This window comes from Centruroides sculpturatus, unplaced genomic scaffold (assembly GCF_000671375.1).
Source record: "Centruroides sculpturatus isolate CEXI.00-Female unplaced genomic scaffold, Cexi_2.0 scaffold1335, whole genome shotgun sequence".
In the NCBI taxonomy this organism is placed as follows: Eukaryota; Metazoa; Arthropoda; class Arachnida; order Scorpiones; family Buthidae; genus Centruroides; species Centruroides sculpturatus.
The window spans coordinates 114,718-134,627 of record NW_019385503.1 but is presented as its reverse complement, the minus strand read 5'-3'; the positions used below and the strand labels follow the sequence as shown (position 1 = coordinate 134,627).

At 29.4% G+C, this 19,910-nt stretch overlaps 1 protein-coding gene across 1 annotated transcript in view; it reads right to left on the bottom strand.

Annotated features, from left to right (window-relative positions):
• Positions 1–19,910, bottom strand: part of LOC111639621 (dynein heavy chain 6, axonemal-like) — a gene marked incomplete at its 5' end in the record, with an annotated part of 117,688 nt that overhangs the window by 76,925 nt on the left and 20,853 nt on the right. The window contains 5 exons of the mRNA XM_023385518.1: positions 8,222–8,493; positions 11,883–12,036; positions 13,419–13,556; positions 13,779–13,940; positions 17,831–17,986. Of these exons, the coding sequence (XP_023241286.1) occupies positions 8,222–8,493; positions 11,883–12,036; positions 13,419–13,556; positions 13,779–13,940; positions 17,831–17,986 (882 nt within the window). The remainder of the gene's footprint in view (positions 1–8,221; positions 8,494–11,882; positions 12,037–13,418; positions 13,557–13,778; positions 13,941–17,830; positions 17,987–19,910) is intronic.

Below are 19,910 nucleotides of genomic sequence, written 5' to 3'. Positions count from 1 at the left end.
ACATCGTTTATGTTTCAAAAAAAAAAAATTAAACTCAGATTTATTGTATCATTTTAAACTTTTAAACCCATAATATTTTAAACTTGAATTTAGGTGCATTAGCAGTCCACAGTTTGAAATAAACAAAAATTAGTAATTTTACCAAATTAGTAACAACTAATGATTAAGAATCTTAATGAAGTATCGATGGAGGGTTATTTCTATCAAAGTCGAGAGTGGAAGAGGTGTGATGCGTGCAAGAGTGGAGGAGGCGTGGAGCTATGGCAAATCGTCGTTTGAGTGCTTGTTCTTTTTTGCAAGCACAAAGTTTCTGAAAGTGACTTATTAACTTGTTCCAATTGCTCTAAATTTGTTCACTTCTATTGTTTTGGGATCCAGTCAGCAAACTTTCATAAGTTCAGCAAGTCTTACAAAAAAACTTGAAAATGTGAAGATTGCAAATGAGTGAAAACCATTAAGAACAACGCAAACTGGACACAGGAACTGGAAGACGACAGAGAACTGGGTGAGTGTGAGCAAATTATTATGACTTCACATAATTATAATAAAAACGTGGATAGAACACCAGATAATCTAACTTTCACTCCAACGTCACCTTTAAGTATAACTACCAAAAATTCTGAAATAATTTTACAAGAAGTGAAACTAATACACTTCAAGTTGAGTAACATAAAAGAAACAAACATAGAAATCCAGAAATCGACAGAATTCTTAACAAATAAGTTTGACAAAATGGAAGAGAGAATTAATGTTTTAGAGAGAAACTATGAAACTGCTATCGAAACAATGACAGAACTAAAGGAAGAGAATAAAAGTACGAAGGCAGAATTAAATTCTTTAAAAGAAAAATTCTGCATGTTGGAGCAGGATCTAAACAACTCAAGCTTGGAGGTTGTTGGCGTGCCGACACTTCAGAATGAGAATTTAACAGAAATAGCATATAAAATTTTTTCGTTTGTTGACAATAATTTTAATCAGTCAGGTCTATTGAATGCCTATAGAATTAAATCCATTAATAACAAAAGAAAGAATTTGAAATAATGAATACTATTAAACAGAAAAAGCTTAAAATAACTACAAATGTACGTGGTATTATAGATGAGGAATATAAAATATATATAAATGAACATCTTACTCCATATTATAGAAATATTTTCTATAAAACAACAAGCTAAAAAAAACAAGGAAAAATATTAAACACTTGGACAAATAACGGAAATGTGTATTTAAAAAAGGGTACTTCTTCTCCAACAATTCGGATACCAACAATGGACAGTTTAGAGAAAATTTTTCGGAATGACTGAATTATTAACACACACAAAGATAGACAACTTCTCCAAAAAGGGCATATTTGTTTTTTTTTGCAATGTAAGAGGTTTAAATAATAAATATTTAGAAATACAGTAGAACCTCGATTATCCAGACCTCTATTATCTGGATTTTCGATTATCCGAATTGTTCAAAATAAACAAAAATTTTACGAATTTGCTGATTTGCACTTGGCGAATTACAATACTGTTTATGTACATGATGGAATACATAATTTTTTTTGTTTCAACGTCTCACCTGGCACAGTGGCCGCAAACTCTTAAATATATTTTACGTCATAATAAAAATATAATTTGACATACGTATTTATAAAAAATTTTATTTTCAAATTACATCATTTCTATGACCAAGGGTGGCGTAAGGCATGGGCAACGTGAGCCATTGCCTATGCCTCGCGTTTCAAAGGTTTATGCATTACTTAAAAGCTGCGAACGTGACAAAAAAATTTTACTCGTCATAAAACGATAAATAGTTTGTCAAATTTTTATTCATAAAAATGCAGTTTCAACTGTTTTTTATTTTATAAAATCTGTCTTATTGCACCACCAGAGGGCCTTTTAAACAATAGGTAGTCTGTTAGTGTTGGTCAGTAGTAGTCCAAATTAAATATGAACGTTTGTTTCTTGAAAATTTGATCACGATTTAAATACAGTATTTACTTTTAATATTGCCGATATGTCATCGAAAAGAAAACGTGATGTATTATCATTAAAAGACAAATTAAAGTATTTGTTTCGATTATCCGAATTTTTCCTTATCCGGACTACCTTCATCCCCAATTAGTCCGGATAATCGAGGTTCTACTGTAATTAAAACAACCAAGGAATATAACTGCAACTTTGATGTATTAGCTTTTTGCAAGACTTGGACAAATGATGTAAATCTTCCACCATATATAAAAGACTATCGGCAAGAAAAAATAGAAAGAAAACCTAATCAGCACGGTATAGTAATATATATACATAATGATAAACATTATGAAGTTGTTTCAAATCTAACTTTTACAAGGAATTATATAGATGTAATTATGATAGTTGTAGGTAATTTGATGCTGGTAATAGTCTATCATTCCCCATCTACAAACTTCAGAATTTTCCTGGATGTTATAAATCAGGGGTGTCCAACATTTTTGTTTCTCTGGGCCACATTGAAAGATGTCATGAAGTTTTGGGCCACAAGTATATATAATATACTTGTGGCCAATACTTAAATATACTTGTATATTTAAAGATTAACATGTCTAGATTATAGTAATAAGTATTAAATCTTTATCACAAAAAAGGATTATTTTAAAAAATTACTTCTACACACACTTCCAATTTTTACTTAGAAATAGATAAATTCATTTATTATAAAGGAGACAAACAAAAATTTATTTGAAAAACACAAATATTTGTTTTATTTGGGTCTCTAATTAAAAATGACAAAACACTATTTTAAAGTGCATTTTTATTCGACTAATATATTTATAAATAAGATGTAGACCAAAAAGTAGCCAATGCGCCAAATAATATTTTTTACGCCAAAATAAAAAAGGGTAGCCAAATTTGGCGCAAAGTAGCCAAATCATGCAACACTGGAAGGAATACTAAATAAAGCCGGAATTGGACTCAAAGGATTATAGACTCAAATGCGGGGAAAGGAGAGAAAGGACAAAAGATAAAGAAGTGAGGAAGGTTGGGAAATTATGGATCCGTATTTGCTTAACAGAAAGTCTATTTAACCTTTCTCACTACTTTTTATCTTTTGTCCTTACTCTCCTTTCCCCGAATTTGGGTCTATAATTCTTTGAGTCTCAACTTTAGCTTTATTTAGTATTCCTTCCTCGTTCACACATTTCCAAGTTCTGTATTTGAAGATATTTCCTTTCCACTCAAAAATTAAATATGTATAAAGGTTTAAGGCTTTGTGAAACTTCTTTTTTTGAATTTATGCCGTTGAAATAAATAAATTAAATTAAAAAATTTGTCAGTTTTGATTTACAAGTTTATTGGGCCGCATTGGAACTTGCCTTGGGCTGCAGGTTAGACACCCCTGTTATAAATGAAATACTATTACATAAATCAACTAAATATGGAAAATATAAATTACAAATAATCAGGGATTTTAACATCGATTTACTTAAAAATAACTCCTCCAACACATCCAAACTGGTAAATCTTTGCTTTGCTGAAAATTTAACAATTCTCGCTGATTTGAATCAACTGACTAGATACAGAAAAAATACTCACTCTTTGATAGACTTTGGTCTAACAAACGATAGTGCGTGTCAATTTTTAATACATCAAAATTTGATATCTGACCATCCACCTATCATCGTCTTTACCCCCTGAAAAAAACCTTGATATGAGAATAAATAACAAAGCATTCTACCGTAAAATCAATAATTCCTCAATTTGCTGTTTACATTATGCTTTGTCGTCTTGTTTCTCCCGGAGTTATTACTATACTTCAAGTTTGACAACTGACCAATCAGCTGACTATTTATACACCATTTTACTCGTTTTTATTGATAAATATCTTCTGATTAAAGAATATGTGAAAAAAAATAAAACTAGCAGGAAAGACTTCTTAAAGAATTGTATATCTGAACACACTCTCACATTAATTAAACAGAAGAAAACCTTACTTAAAACAATCAAAAATAAAAATTGGACAACTTTCGAAGAACGAAACAAACATTTAGAGGATATAAATACCTCGAATAAACAAATCAGAAAAAAATATCTGTAATGAAGAGAAAAACTATTATAGTCTTCTGTTTTCTAATGTTAAATCTCCTTCTGACTTCTGGAAAGGTATTAAGACATTACCCTTTCAGGTAACAAGGACAAAGAATAACGCTAAAATAGATCATTTGAATTACAAGGGGAAAATGATAAATGATGAGTGCACTTTTAGTGATATTTTTGCCCAGCACTATAGGTCCTTGAATGGCTTTGCTCCAGATGTCTTTGGCAATATCAATTCGGAGCAACATAGAACAAATGTTAGTATTTCTAATACTTTCTTTTTGGAAAATACAACAGCCTTAGAAGTCTATAATACTATAGAAGGTTTGAAAAACAGCACTCCAGACATCAGTTTCTTAAATATTGAAATCTTAAAACACATATCTGATATTTTAGCTCAACCATTATCGTATCTGATAAATAAATCTTTTGAAAATGGTTACTTTCCGGAAAAACTAAATCAAAACTTAGTTTTGCCATTATATAAAAATAAAGGATCAAAAAGTGAAAATGAAAATTATCACCCCATAATAATAGTGTCAGTGTTGGCTAAAATTTTCGAGAAGATTTTTTACAAGAGATTTTCAACTTTTATAGACAGATTCCAGGTTATTCACAGAAACCAATACGCTTATAAACGAGGATTTTCGACGGTAGATGCTTTGTTGCATTTGAAACAATCCATAACGTCACAACTCGACAAATCTAAAATAGCAATTTCTGTTTTTGTGGACCTTTCAAAAGCATTTGATAGCTTAAATCACGAACTCTTGTATCAAAAATTGCAGACTGTTGGTCTAAGAGGGACTCCTCTAAGCTGGTTAAAATCATACTTGTCAAACAGAATTTACTTTGTAAAAATTGGACAGATTATCTCTAGCTCTTTCAGGCCAAACAAGGGCATTCCTCAAGGTTCAATCCTGGGTCCACTGCTTTTCAATATATATATTAATGATTTGTTTAACTATATACCAAAAGAGAATATACTGATGTACGCTGACGATCTAGTGATAACTTATTCTCATACGAACGTTATAATTCTTCAGGAGAATTTAAATCACATTTTAAAAATTTTAAATAGTTATATGGAAAACAATGGATTAGTAATAAACAAAAATAAAACTAAATTCCTCTGCTTTGCAAATAGGAATAAAATAATCAATCCACATCACCTAAAAATTAAAATAACTGATTATAACATAGAAAAAGTAAATGCTATTAAGTTTTTGGGAGTAACTTTTGACGACAATCTGCGTTGGAATAAACATATAGATGATGTTGCACTTTCCCTGGCAAAGTATACTGGGATAAATAAGAAAATTCAAGCTTTTTTAAGTACATCACTCTTGAAATGGCTGTACCACACTTGCATTGAATCTAGAATAAGATATGGTATCGCTGTATGGAGAACCGCATCTCTATACGCTGTTAATAAACTTCAGATGGCACAAAATTGTTACATGCATTCAATTTATAATTTAAACTTTATGGAATCAGTATCTGAACTTTACTGCACTGATAATATTGACAAGATTAGTGAAATTTACAAGAAACAGATTCTATTGGAGGGCTTCAAATATATAAAGGGGAAAAAAAAAAACAGCTTCCTCGGAATTGGTATCAACACGAGATACTCGTATAATTCGTGAATATAGTCTTCCAATTGTTAAACTAGAGGTGGGGAGATCTGCACCGATCTTTCAATTAATCTTCTATTGGAATAGTCTGTGCAACGATTTACGAAACATATCGAGTTATGAAATCTTCAGAAAAAAATGTAAAAAACGGAAAAAAACTTAAGATGCAATGATATTTGTTGTTAATTAATGTTCTTTTTCAGCTCGCGTCCTGTTTTTGTTTTTTTTTTTTGTTGGTTTTGTTGATTTACTGTAAGATGCTCGTAAAAGGCCAACCTGGCCACAGTGTCTTTTGAGAAATAAAAAAAAAAAAAAATTGCAAAATCTGTGCAGGCAAAGCTGCAGGAAACAGCTAGTACTTAATATATAACCAGTTCAAACAGCATTAGTTTTTAGGAATTATCATGTCCACAGACTCCATAATTACTAGCCAATCAACAACTTAACCCAGATGCATTTCAGAAATTACAATTTCCTTCCTCAGTGGGTTTTATTCCATACAAGTTAAACAAGGCACAAACACTTTTATGATACACTCCCCAATTTTTCAATATTCCAACAGTTTTGACGGTTTTCATATTAAAATCATTTTTTTCCTGTGTTCTTTTCATTAACAATACTTTATTATACATAGTCCTTGCTGTTATTGTTTTCACATTATGATGTGGAAGACAATGAATGAAAGTAATAATGGCAAGGACTGTGTATAATAAAGTATTGTTAATGAAAAGAACACAGCAAAAAATGATTTTAATATGAAAATTGTCAAAACTGTTGGAATATTGAAAAATTGGGGAGTGTATCAAAAAGGTGATTGTGTGTTGTTTAGCTTGTATGGAAGAAAACAACTGAGGAGAGAAATATTGTAATTTTTGTAATGCATCTGAATAAAATAAAGTTGTTGATTAGCTAGTAATTACAGAGTATCTGGATGTGATAATTCCTAGAAAATAATGCTGTTTGAACCAGTTACATATAAAGATTAAAGAAACAGAATAGAAGCAAATATAATATAAGCAAAGAATAAATCATATATACTTTATGCTTTACATATACACTGTATATACAGGATATATCAAGAGAAAAGGAAAATTCTTCAGAAGGTGAATTTATAGGAATAGTATTAATACAGGTAACCCCCATATAACACGGCACTTCTATAGCACAGATTCACTCTAACACGATTCGAGAATTGGGAACATCCCCGTATAACACAGTGCCTTTATAGCACGGGTTCACTCTAACACAGTTCGGGAATTGGGTAAAACCCTCGTACAACATAAAATGTAATAAAAGGTGCATTCTTTTATACCTCTGTGTAACTCCGCGCGAGCATTCTAATTGTTTTGTGGCTACTTTGAATGCTTTTTCAACAAATAATCCATTTAATGATTAAATTTTACAATGGGACCCTTCTTTTGCTTCTAAAAGCACATTTTAGAATTATAGATTCCTCCATCATGATACTATTGATAGTGCGGGCGCCGCTATCTTTCTTTCGCCGTCGTTCCTAAATGCCTACAAACAGCAGCACTCCCATTGCAGAGCGACCGCTATTAACAAACACACCCAAAAACTGTTACCAGTTGATGATGCTCATGCTGAGATCATCATATAGGATGAATAATCCTCTGGTAAAATATTTACTTAAATAATAAATAAGTATTTTACCTATGAAAAAAATGAATAATAAATCCGATTTAAATAAGGATTTAACAGCATGTTTTTTAATTTTTGGAACCTAACCCCCTTTTTGCACTAGTTCTTTGTTTCGTATAACACAGTTCGCATAAAATGGCAATTTTTTGGAGCATAACTCCCGTATTATATGGGGATTACCTGTATGTGAAAAAGTCTGTGTGAAAATATAGTGATTTATTAAGTTAAAAACTAATGAATTTGTTATATTTCAATCTGCAGCTGTAAAACTTACTGTTTAACAAAGAAAACATAATTTGTAATTTGAATGTACTAATGATTCCAGTTTTGTTAATGCTATTAAGACAGGATCCTGGACCAAAATTCAGAAATTTTCACAAAAGTTGAGTAAGAATCAATAAATCTGCATAGACTTTAGAAACAATATGTAAAATCCATATATCACTAGCTATGATGTACTGCACATATAAATGAATAAATTTTAGCATATAAATGACCTACATTTGATTTCAAAATTGCATGACTTTTGAGTCATAGATATATATTTTTAGCACAAAAAAATATATCCAGATAGAAAAATTTTTAATATTTCCTAATTATTTGCATAAAATTAAAATTATAACAGTATTTCAGAAATTTAGCATTTCATATATTTTTTCTATTAAAATAAAATTTAAAAAAATTACATAAATAAAAACAGCTGTTATCACATAATATAATTATATAAGTTATATGTCAAAGCTAGTTTACAAAAATCCTTGGGAGTCCAAAAATACTTCAGAATGTATTTTTGAAAAAATCTATGCCAAATAAATCTATGCCGAAAAAAAAGTTATTACAGTTATTAAAATTATTTCTAAATACCTTAAACAGATGAACATCTCTATGCAAAAATTTTGGCATATTGCTTTCTAGTAATGCATGTATTATTACAGACTCTTCATTTTTATCAGGATTTTCCCTTCTTAATTCACCAGCCATATGTAACACAGATTTCAGTTCTCTCATTCCAAAATCATAATGATCTTGTTGAGATAATTGCTCAGAACATAGTTTGTATAATAGTGTCATTTTTTTAGCTAATATTTTAGAAGTTTGAAATCCTTCCGAATAAAGCGTTACTTCGGAAATTAGAACTGAAAATTATTTTTAAAAAATTAATTAAATAATTTAAAATTTTAATAATATATAGTTTAAAAAAACTTAAAAATTAATAGGCTAATTTTTTAAAATTATTGTATAAAATAATCATAATTTCTCTTTTACATTTGTAATAAAATTGATTTTTGTAATTCATTTGCTTCTTGTAAAGTAATAAAATTTTAATTTTAATTTATCTATGCTAATTTAGCTGTGTTTAAAAGTTTTTTGTTTGTATATAGCAACGCAACACATGGGTGAACCGCCAAGTGGAAAGGTCTCCCAGGAGGACTTTCTATGGGAGATTGGTCACTAGTTAGATATTATAAATGAGAAGAAAACCCAAGAACTTTACATGGCCAGCTGCTGGCAGGATGAAAACCCATGACCAACTACTAGTGTTTAGTGGTCTTATCCACTTGGTCACCAGTAGGCAGTTATATTTAAATGCAATTTCTAAAAGCACAACAAAACTTTTGCTATTTTGTGTTAAAACTGGGATCATTTAGTGTGAATTTGTAAAATTTGTGCACTAGAAACACTGTTTTCTATAAATAAATGTAGTTCTGTGTTATTAAATTATAGCAAGTTTTCAGATGAAGTATAATTTTAATTCAAGAAAAATTAATTCATTTTATTAATTCTTTTCCTTTCAAATTTAAAGGTAACTATAAATAATGTATAAATGATAACCTGAATAAAAGCATTTTTTTCAATTTCTAATGTGAAATGCCAGGCTATTATTTATAAAATTTAACATATAAATTAAATTAAAAACTTAAACAAAGCTAAAACTCATAGAAATCAACAGGAGTGTTTTCTTTTGAAATGGCACATCTTCCTGGAATGACTACTCATCCAAAGAAGTCTACAAAAGAAATCTGGAATTGGATGATAATTGCAATCTTTATCCAATTTTATCAAATTGGGAACCAACTTTGTGAGAAGTACAATATAAAAGAAAAGGTGATGAAAAGATCAGGCAGAGTTTGAGGGAGTCCAAGTAAACATTGAGTTGAGTTAGACATCAAGATTGACCTCCCACTGCCACTCCAGGAAAACCCTGTCACCTCAGCTCCCCATTGTGCCCATATCACCAAAACTATCTTAGGGTGTCTTCTACAAAGGATTATCAAGGACTGTTGTCAGATATATTCATGAAAAAAGCTAGGAAGGAACATTCATTGTTCAGAGGCATTTATTGACATGCAAAGAGTTTGTAAACTCTCTCTCTTGGAAGCAGGTGTTGATAGGTTAGAATAGTATAGGATAGGTGTTGGACAATATAGAAATCTTTAATAGCTGTAATTTCTGCTGTTTGTAATGTGTAGTAATATTTGCTTATGTTAAAATAAATCATTATTATTTTGTTTAACTTCATAGTAGAGTGAATCACTTCAGAGTTCCATGTCTCTCCTATCCCTTCTCAATCTGTTTACCTTCCAAGTCTCCATATGAAATTGCTTGTGTGCATTCAAAGGTTCATGTGTGTTAAAAGTCACAGGTGGTGTCAAATCTGACCCAGAGGACACTGTTTACACTTATGTACACTTTTAAAATTATTGTTACAAGGTCATTTAAAAATATGCTACCATTTTAAATTACTATAATTATATTAATTATTATCTGAGAAGTATGCAATGTACATTAATTGAAAAAGTAAATATCTAAGTTTCATCTATCATCTGCATTCAAATGTCTTTTCTTATGCTGCCTCTAGGAAGTGCTGTAAATAAAAATGCGACTCCACAACAGGAAAAAAGTTTTGTGTTCTGCAGTCCACAAACTCATAATCAGTCATCAGTGTGCAACATGAGTTTCACAGACAATTTCACCATATAAGACAAACATTCTTGTTGCACAATGATGACTGATTCTGAGTTTCTGGACTGCATAAAATAAAACACCTTCTCTGTTGTGGAGTGTCATGTTTGTTTATGGCACATTCTAGAGACAATAGACAATAAAATGTTTGAATACAGATGGTAGATTAAGGGTGGTAAACCTTTTTGTGCTTGTATGCAATATAGTAAGTATACTTAGCTGTAACAATTTTTATGTGCCAAAGTTTTAGACTTTAAATAACAATATTTAAAAAAATTAAACAAAAACAAATATGTTTTAATTATAGTAAATGTAAAAGCTGATTGAAAAAGACAATGATAAGTAGAAATCATATGCTATGTTACATGCCAGATGATTTCTCCTTATGATAAGATGATATTCATACACTTACTGTATCAATTGCTGTACATTAGATACTTCTCAGGTAATAAATAATGTAATTACAGTAATTTAAAATGGTAGTAGAGGAAAAGGTAATATTACGAAACACTGCGAGTATCATGGAACGACCTCATTTCGAACTGATAATAAAGGCAAACTGTAGCAGATTGTGGCTAAACTGAACTAGGCAGACATCCATAGCAAGGGGAAAACCCGTTTTACTTCAGTTAAATGGTTGTCCGTATTTAATCGGCAAATTTGTTTTTTTTCAAAATTCACAAGTTTTGAATGCTAAGTGAATTTATTTTTAAAATATAAATCATGTAGTTGTAGGTTCACTAGTGCATGTATTCCATTCCAGAGACTTAGGGGTACATATTAATCTGTGTAATATTCAAGTTTTTTAAATTTTGGTCTTGACAGACATAAGTTAATTTGAGATGGCGATGCGTGAAATATGGACCCCATTGGTGCTTTTACAGTAATACGTAACTCAACTCCTCCGAACTCTCTCTTTGCAAGCAGACATTCATCCAGAGCAATTTGTGAAAAAGACACTAGGTAGAAAGTTAATTCTTCCCGAGAATATCGAAAAAGAGCTGCTGGAATATATATTGTTGATGGAGGTAATATTTTTCTATTATAAAAGTATTTTTGCAATAAAATACATTGGAGTAAATAATTTTGTAATTATTTAACATTTTTTGTACTTTCCTATTTGTTTTTGGCTACATTAAAGCATTTTTTGAAAATATACAGTAAGGTTCCATATTACCACCCGATTTTCTCTAAGCCTACTTTCGGACTTTTTGTACAAAAGCCTTCAAAAACCATACTTATAATTACACTAGCGAAAAATCCAATTAGGAACATTTAGTCTAATAGTTACAAGTACTTTTTGCACAAAAAATGTGGGTGTAGTTATGATACCTTGTTTACAATTCACTAAAATGTAATTGGGGTTCCATAATACCACCTTCTCCTCTATTATTTTTGGAAGACCCTGTATTAGAAGTAAATTTTGCATAGTAAAGATTATGTTAGTCAAATTAATTTCTAGGTAAAATAATAACAAAAATTTATATTATAATTACTGGTAATTTCATATGAAAACATAAAGAATTAGAAAAAAAAGTTTAAAAAATTCTGTACTCTTTACCATAATCAGGTACCATCATTGAAAAAGGTCGAAATAATGATTTCAAATTGTCTGGTAATTCTGTTCTTCCAGCATATCCTGGATTCATTGTAATAAAAGCAGCACATGAATTAATTAATTTTATTTCTCTCCCTTCAAACATAAAATTCGACAGCTACAAAGAAAAGTTTCAATTAGTAAATTACAACTATTTAGTAAAATAATTTCAACAAAAATATAAATATATCTTTATATAAAATAAAAATTTTCATCTACAGTTTTTTAATATTAATTACATTAAACCATTTAAACATTATAAAATATTTCAAATATTTTTAAACACTTTAATGTAATTTATAAGCATTGTAGATTTTTAAATTCTAAAATAATTTTAAATAATTAAAAACATTTCACTGAAAGATTATATAGTAAAACCTGTGCAAACCAGAATTGCATGGCACCAAATACATTTTCTGATTTGTCAGGTTTCCATTCTGAACAGGTTTTTTTTTTTTAACACAGAAAATCACTTTGTTTTGAAGAATTTTTCCTATTTAAACAGGTTTAGGCACAATTTTATTTGGGTTCTGTTTTTGACAGGTTTTACTGCAATTCATAAAATTGTATTTAAGAAGTAAAACTAAATATCAAACAGATGCAACCTCTTTTAATTGACAAATTTAAAAAAATTTAATTTAATCACATATCTAAATATTAAAACTATCAAATTCAAATTCACACAAAATATCCAATATTTTGGAAAATTTTCATATTATTCTTTCATTAAAATTTGTTTATACTAGAACAATTTATAATCAAACAATCTATCTATATTATTAAATTTATCAAATCATAAATAGATAAATATAAATTTACTATTTATGATCTGATTTTTTTCCCATCTGATTCACTGACAAAGGCTTCATCCATAAAATCCATTTAGTTTTCATTAACCAAGACTAAATTGATATATCTATAGCAATCAATAATAATATAATATAATAATATATTATTATTATTATTATATATATCAATGTAGAATTAAATCATAATTTATATTATTATTATTAGAAATACAGTGGAAACTTGATTACCTGAAACAGTTAAAAAATAACAATGTGTAACATTATACAGTTAGATACATTAAATTTTTATACAGTGACTAGATGTGAGTATGTTCATTTTTTTTGCAGGGGGACAGGTTTAAATTTTGGGAAAAATCTTTAAAAAGTTGAAGCTGGGAGTTGCATACCATGTATACCTATCACCCTAAAAAACAAATAGAATATACTAACATCTTTCCACTATTCTGGAATTTAATGCATCTAACTATACATATCACAGGATATAATACACAATTTATAACAGTTTGTTTACACAATACAAGTTTTTTAAACGTTTCTCAATATAAAAGAAATTTCTGAAAATGAACTGATAAATGTTTTAAAAGTATTCATTTTTGAAATAGCAATATTCCAGTAATGTGCTTTGACACTAAAATTAAAACTTGAAGTTATTAAGAAAAACAAAAGAGAAATGTATTTTATAAAAACTTACCATTGCAACCTTTGCATTTTTTATTGTGAGCAACTGATGTGCAACAACAGATAAAACTTCTATATCTATTCTGTTAAACTCGTCAAAGCAACACCAAGCACCTGATTGTGCCATTCCACAAAAAAATCGACCTGTCACCTTAAATAATTTTATTATTTTCAATAATATTGCTCAATGTAGTTATTAATTCCAATATTTTATTAACATTACACATAAAAAATTTATTTATTTTTGGTTTTTAAAGTCAATATTGACACTTTTTATATTTTAAGACAATATTTCAATGTTTAAATAAAGTTTTGTTATAAAATATATGTAATTAATTAATTTAATTGTTAAAAAAAAATAAAATATGCTCACTTTATAGTCTAATCCTTCAGAACAATTAAAAACTACACAATGTTTGGCTGTAGCCTTTGCTAAATCTTTAACAGTTTCTGTTTTTCCAGTTCCAGCTGGTCCTACAACAGCAGCACACAACTTTAATTGCAGTGCACCCATTAAACACAAAAAGCACCGATCCTACAAAATAAATAATGTTGTTACTATTGAACTTCTTGGATAATTATTGAAGTTTTTAAGATAAATGTGAGGATCAAGGCACAATTTTGCATAAATTTTAGTAAATTCTTAGGCCTAGTTCTCTGTAACAATCATAAAGAAAACATTGTGGAAAAAAAGGATTGAATATCAACCGTTTCTATCAACAACCAGATGAGAATTGTAACATCTGATTGTTAAGTTAAATGATCTGTTGTTACAGAAGAACGAAAGTCGACTGTAAATGAGTCATAGCAGAAATTGAACCACATATGGACATGACATCTGCATTTGGATGATGTCATAACGTCAGCAATGGTAACCCTTCATCTCACACCGGCAGATTCGTCATCCAGTTGACTACATGACCATTTTCTCAGGCCAAATAGAATACAATAGAGCCTCGAAAACTCGGCACTCGATAACCCAGCACTCTGGATAACTCGGCCACACCCTGGCAGGGCAAAAAAATCCTTAGTTAATTAATTTTCATTATAGACAACTTTATGCCTCATAAAGTATTTTTCTGAGGTCTGTCTTATCACGTAAATTACTGTACAGTGTATTCATTAATTTTCATTTTCATGTAGTAAAGGCTCTATGCCTTCATAAAAGACGTACTTTTCCTTTGTTTAAGGATATTTGGGCAGTTTATTCTTTGTTGTATTCTCAAGTAAACAATACATACAAGTATAGTACAGTATTTTCTGAGGACGCCACACTCGTACTTATTTTTTTAATGCCATTCCTGATAACCCGGCATTTTCACAAACTCGGCCACCCTTCAGTTCACATTAGGCCAAGTTTTCGAGGCTCTACTGTATAAGGATGCAGCACTGATACTTTGGAAAAAGAGGTTCTACCTTCCATAAGTGCCATGCCGAGCTCCATAAGGAATAGGAGGCAAGTTTCTCCATAAAAAGCAGGCAACAGCAGTCTCTCGATGTGCCATCCATAAATGGACATCCCATATAAGACAATGGCCCATATAAGAATGGTCAGAAGACTCGCCATAGACTCATCATTTCTTTGACTGCGATTCCTCCTCCATGCTATAGAAGAACGTCATGTACATCTCCACAATAGAGCATTTCATAGAGATATTTTAGTTAGAACGATTGTAAACTCTCTCTCCAGAAACGTGGCTCTTGATGCGACATTTACACAATAATTCGTTGAGTGAATTAGTAGCTTCCATGTAATGAGCTCAAAATATATATTGTATGCTTTTTATTTAGTTCTAGATATATATTATAAACACTTGTATTTATATATAACCTGTTTACTTGTCTTAATCGAAATACCTATAGACTTACTCGTGCACTCCTCACTCGAAATTTAATCGACTCTCCTACTCATCATTTAAGATCCACGAGTTAGGACGCATGTATTTTATCCTAACTGGTGTCAGTTCCTGACTGGAAGCTGCCATCATTTGATTTGCACATTTCCAATAAACTCCTAGCCATCCACAGACATAGTCTTACCATTTACTCAGCAATCGACCCACTGCAGAGTAAGTGGTCACTATGGATTGCCCCCTTGGCCCCCAGCTTATCTCACATAAATGTAGAAATTCAATTATTTATTAAATTGTAAAATTCTTAAGCTTATATATGTATATATAGCTCTTTTACATGAGAAATTTTTTTCTAGAGGAAACTTTTTCTTGATATTAAAACAAAACTATTAAATACAGCTAATTCAGAAATCATTGAAAATATATTTTTATATTAAAAAAATAAAAGAAACTAAAATGTCTCCATTATGTCTCTTTAAACTCCTCAGGAACAAAACCATCTTTTTTTCTGGTTAAGTCAATCTTTTATTGTAAGCTACTCATCCAGCATAATAGGTAAAAAAAAAAATGGTTTTATTCCTGAGGTGTGCAAAAGGACATAATGAAGACATTTTAGATTTTTTTAAATATTACTGTCATCTTGGCCAATGTATTAATATTTTTATATGCTTCACAGAATATTATTGATTAAACATGTACAATGGTTGATGAAGAATTGCTTTTATTTTAGTTGATAAGCATTAAAAAATAATTATTATTTAAATAAAAAATCTGCAGTTTGCACACTGTCTCACATTACATAAAGATTTTGCAGGAAAGAATTAGCATTCAACAAAAGGGGCAGGATTCTTGACCCCTTCTCAGTCACTATTGCATCCTGCATGTTCATATGCAGTAATTGCTTTTTTGGCTTTGACATGTGTCATATATTTGTTGTGAAAAATACTTTAGAAACTTTAATTTTATTGTCTCCAATGTGTTCATTGTTGTTAAATGTTTATTTCACTATTCCTTCAATCAATGGCATTATTTTACAGAAATTATTTTGCCATTGTTGGCAGGAAAATTTAGTTTCATTTCGGAATCTGACAGCATCTATATAAATTGTTTTTGGTAGTTTTTCTTTCAAACAAATAATCAAAATTATTTTATTTATAAATATTACTAATAATTATTAAATAAATAATAAATAGTTAAAAAAATTAAATATATAATAATAAATTATTGACAATATAAATGGATAAATAAAATTACTGTATTTCATTTTCAAAATAAAAACAAAACATATATAGGAGGTAATTTTTTTGCATATTTTTTCACATATATTCATATCAATTATATATCAAATATCAATGGTAAAAAGTTGACCTGGAAAAAATGGACTGAGAAGGAATTAAACCAGAAAATTAAATCAGAAATGTTGATGTGTAACTTGCTATGTTACATTATTATTTTTTGCTGGCTACACTTGCATCTAAAATGCAAAATCTTGCTCCTTTTGTTTAACACTAATGCTTTCCTGCAAGTACAAGTATTAAATAAAAGGAGCAGCACTGTGCAGATGTCATGACACTGCTGTGTGTGTGTTTGCATGCATGCATGTAAAAATTGTCATTACGTATTACAATTAACATTACATAAAATTTATTTGGACAGTGTATTTAATTGAATATATTTACTGTTTAATTTATTTCTTATAATGAAATTAAAAATTATTATTCCTTAACATATTAAAAAAATGCTATTCTAAAATTTTTTGTCAGTTTGCAAATAATTGTGAAGATGCTTAAAAAATAATAAATTCTCAGAATTATTTATTTCTTAGCAAAATCTTCCTAAGAAATAAATGATATTCTTTGTTGCAGCAGCCAGTTCACACTACAGGTTGTAAACTTTCTTCCTGCAAAAAATCCAAAAATGATTCCTCTAAATCAGTGTTTCTCAATGGGGGTGATATCGCCCCCATGTGGGCGTTTTTCCGTGTTGAGGAGGCGATTAGTAACAATTTATATTTTGGGGGGCAAAAAACAATTTTCTGGGCAATATAGTAAAACATTATATTAAGAATAATTAGATATTTTATTCGTTATATGGTACAATAATTAAACAAATAACATTATACTAGTCACTAGTCTATTCAATGCAGTACGAATTTGGCGTTAGCCTTGGCTTCTGGCATTGGAATTTTGAAGTGAAGGGGGCGACGATTCGTTCGAGGTTGAGAAACACTGCTCTAAATTTTCCTGTAAACCAAAATGATTTATGATGCTTAAAAACTCTTCAATCTTACTTCTTTTCCAAAATCATAAATCAAATATTTGCAGTATATGTTTGATTAATATATCAATTATTAATAAAAAGTAATGCTACTTTTATTACAGTTCAAAAATAAACAATTTTGAGTTAAAGAATTACAATAAATTTAGAAATTTATAGCAGGTTTTAAAGTTTAATCCTTTATCAAGATAAAATCTTAATATAATTATAACTATTTCTCAGTGAGAAAAGCATTAAATTGATATTTTATTATATTCTTTGAAAATAGTTTACCTAAAAAAACTATTAAACTTACAGTTAATGGAGTGATAACCAAACGAGGTGATGCACCTAAATATTCATATCCATAATCATATTCACAGTTTGACATCCTTATAATGCACTTATCTGATTCTTTATCCCAATAATATCTTAACTGTTTAATCCATTCAAAACTGTTAATATCTACAATCTGTTAAAATTGAAAAATTATATAATTATTACAAAATAAATTTAAAAGTTGCAATTCCAAATATCAAAGATACAAATACTTAATCATAATAAATTGTATTTATAAATCAGAAAATATAAAAATAAAATAAATTCCTACATTTTAGTATGTAATGTTAAAGCGGGTCAATAGCAGATAAATTTCTTTTCCCTTTTACAAATCAATGGTATAGAAATACAAGTTGTCCGAAAAGTTACTGTGCAGTGAGAAATTTGTAATGACATTAAAATTACACATTTGGTATTGCATACAAGAGCTGTAAGTTGTATGTATCACATTTCCACTTTGCAGTAGATAAAGTAACTGCTTGCTGACAGATGTTCTGGTTTTTGGACTACAATTTTTGAATGAATTCTTTGCTGATTGCATAATCTCCCATAGAATCTGTCCTGCTAAGTGTCCAGATCTCACTCTCTTGGATTTTGAAGTCTCTAGAAGATATTTCCAATATTTGTTGTAGGAGAAATTACAATATTGTATGTAGAAATTCACTTTTATTAAAACTTTACTTAAATCCACTGCATGGTAACTTTTTGAACACCCTGCAGAGTTCAAAAATATCTCTACAGCAGAATGACTGCAATCAAACACTAATACTTGTATTTATTGGGATTATAAAAATTTCAGGTGCTCCTCCTGACATAAGTCCAAGTCCTTAAATAAGGTAAAGTTCTTGTGAGCATTTTTATAATACTTATACAAATAAGGACAAGAAACAATTAATAATACTGTAATACTTGATTGACATGAAATCAGAATAGATAGAAACAAATAATAATGATTAGATGCTTTTGTATATATTAGGAATAAGAAAATTAGACTTTAGTTGTAAGACAACCAATAGAAATCTGTGGTTTTTTGCATCATTTATATAATTGATATTCATTGTCATTTTTGTAATTTTGTAATTACAATAAAAAATTTTTTAATTTTAACCAATATATACAAAACAAATTTTCTCTCTCAAAAATCTTTCATATGGATACATAACATACAATATAGAAGATGTCATTACCAAACATGATCCCGAATAAGAATAAATACATATCAAATAGTATTGTTTAACTAATATTGGGCTACAATTTGAAAAAATTGTAGATTTATAAATTCCCACTGTTGTTGTCTGTCTGTCTTTCCTTAATCTCAAGAATGGAGTTAGATAGATGAAAGTTGGGACCAAATATTAAAACCTTAGTGGCAGGAAACTCCAATTAACTATATACAAACTTCCAATGCAAACTGGAAGTCATATTGTTTCAATTCAATAATTTTCCCCCAAAAAGTGTTAGATAGATAGCTATTGCACAACTCTATTGTTAATGAAAAAGTATGATCTACAGGGATAAGCAACTACTAATTTAAGGTGGAAAGCATATATTTTAAATNGTATTTTTTTCCTGTATGTATGGATTTTTTTGCCGAATTTGAAGCTTAATAACTCCTGTACCCTTTGTCGAAAATTTCTGAAATTTTGCAAGGAGGTTTGTATATCGGGGAGGAATGTTTAAAGAAATTTTCAGGAAAATTGGATTATTGGTTCGGGAGATATAGCCCACTACCTTAATATGAAGCAATCTGAAGACTTAAAGGTAATGGTAGCAAAGAAAAAAATGCCAAATTTTTTATATTTAAAGAACAAATATATGAAGCATACAATGCCATAATGTTGTAAATGCCAAAAAAGAAACCTTTCAGGAGAGGTAAAAAACATTTTTTCTAATGAATGAATTCATTTCAATTTTACAATAAAATGGTGAAAAACTCACTGAGTTACAAATTCTCTGGAATATTGAAATGATATAAATATAAGCCACAATGTTTTATGCAATAGAAGTCATGTGACTTGCACTCTAACACTTAAAATGTTATATTTTCACATAAATTC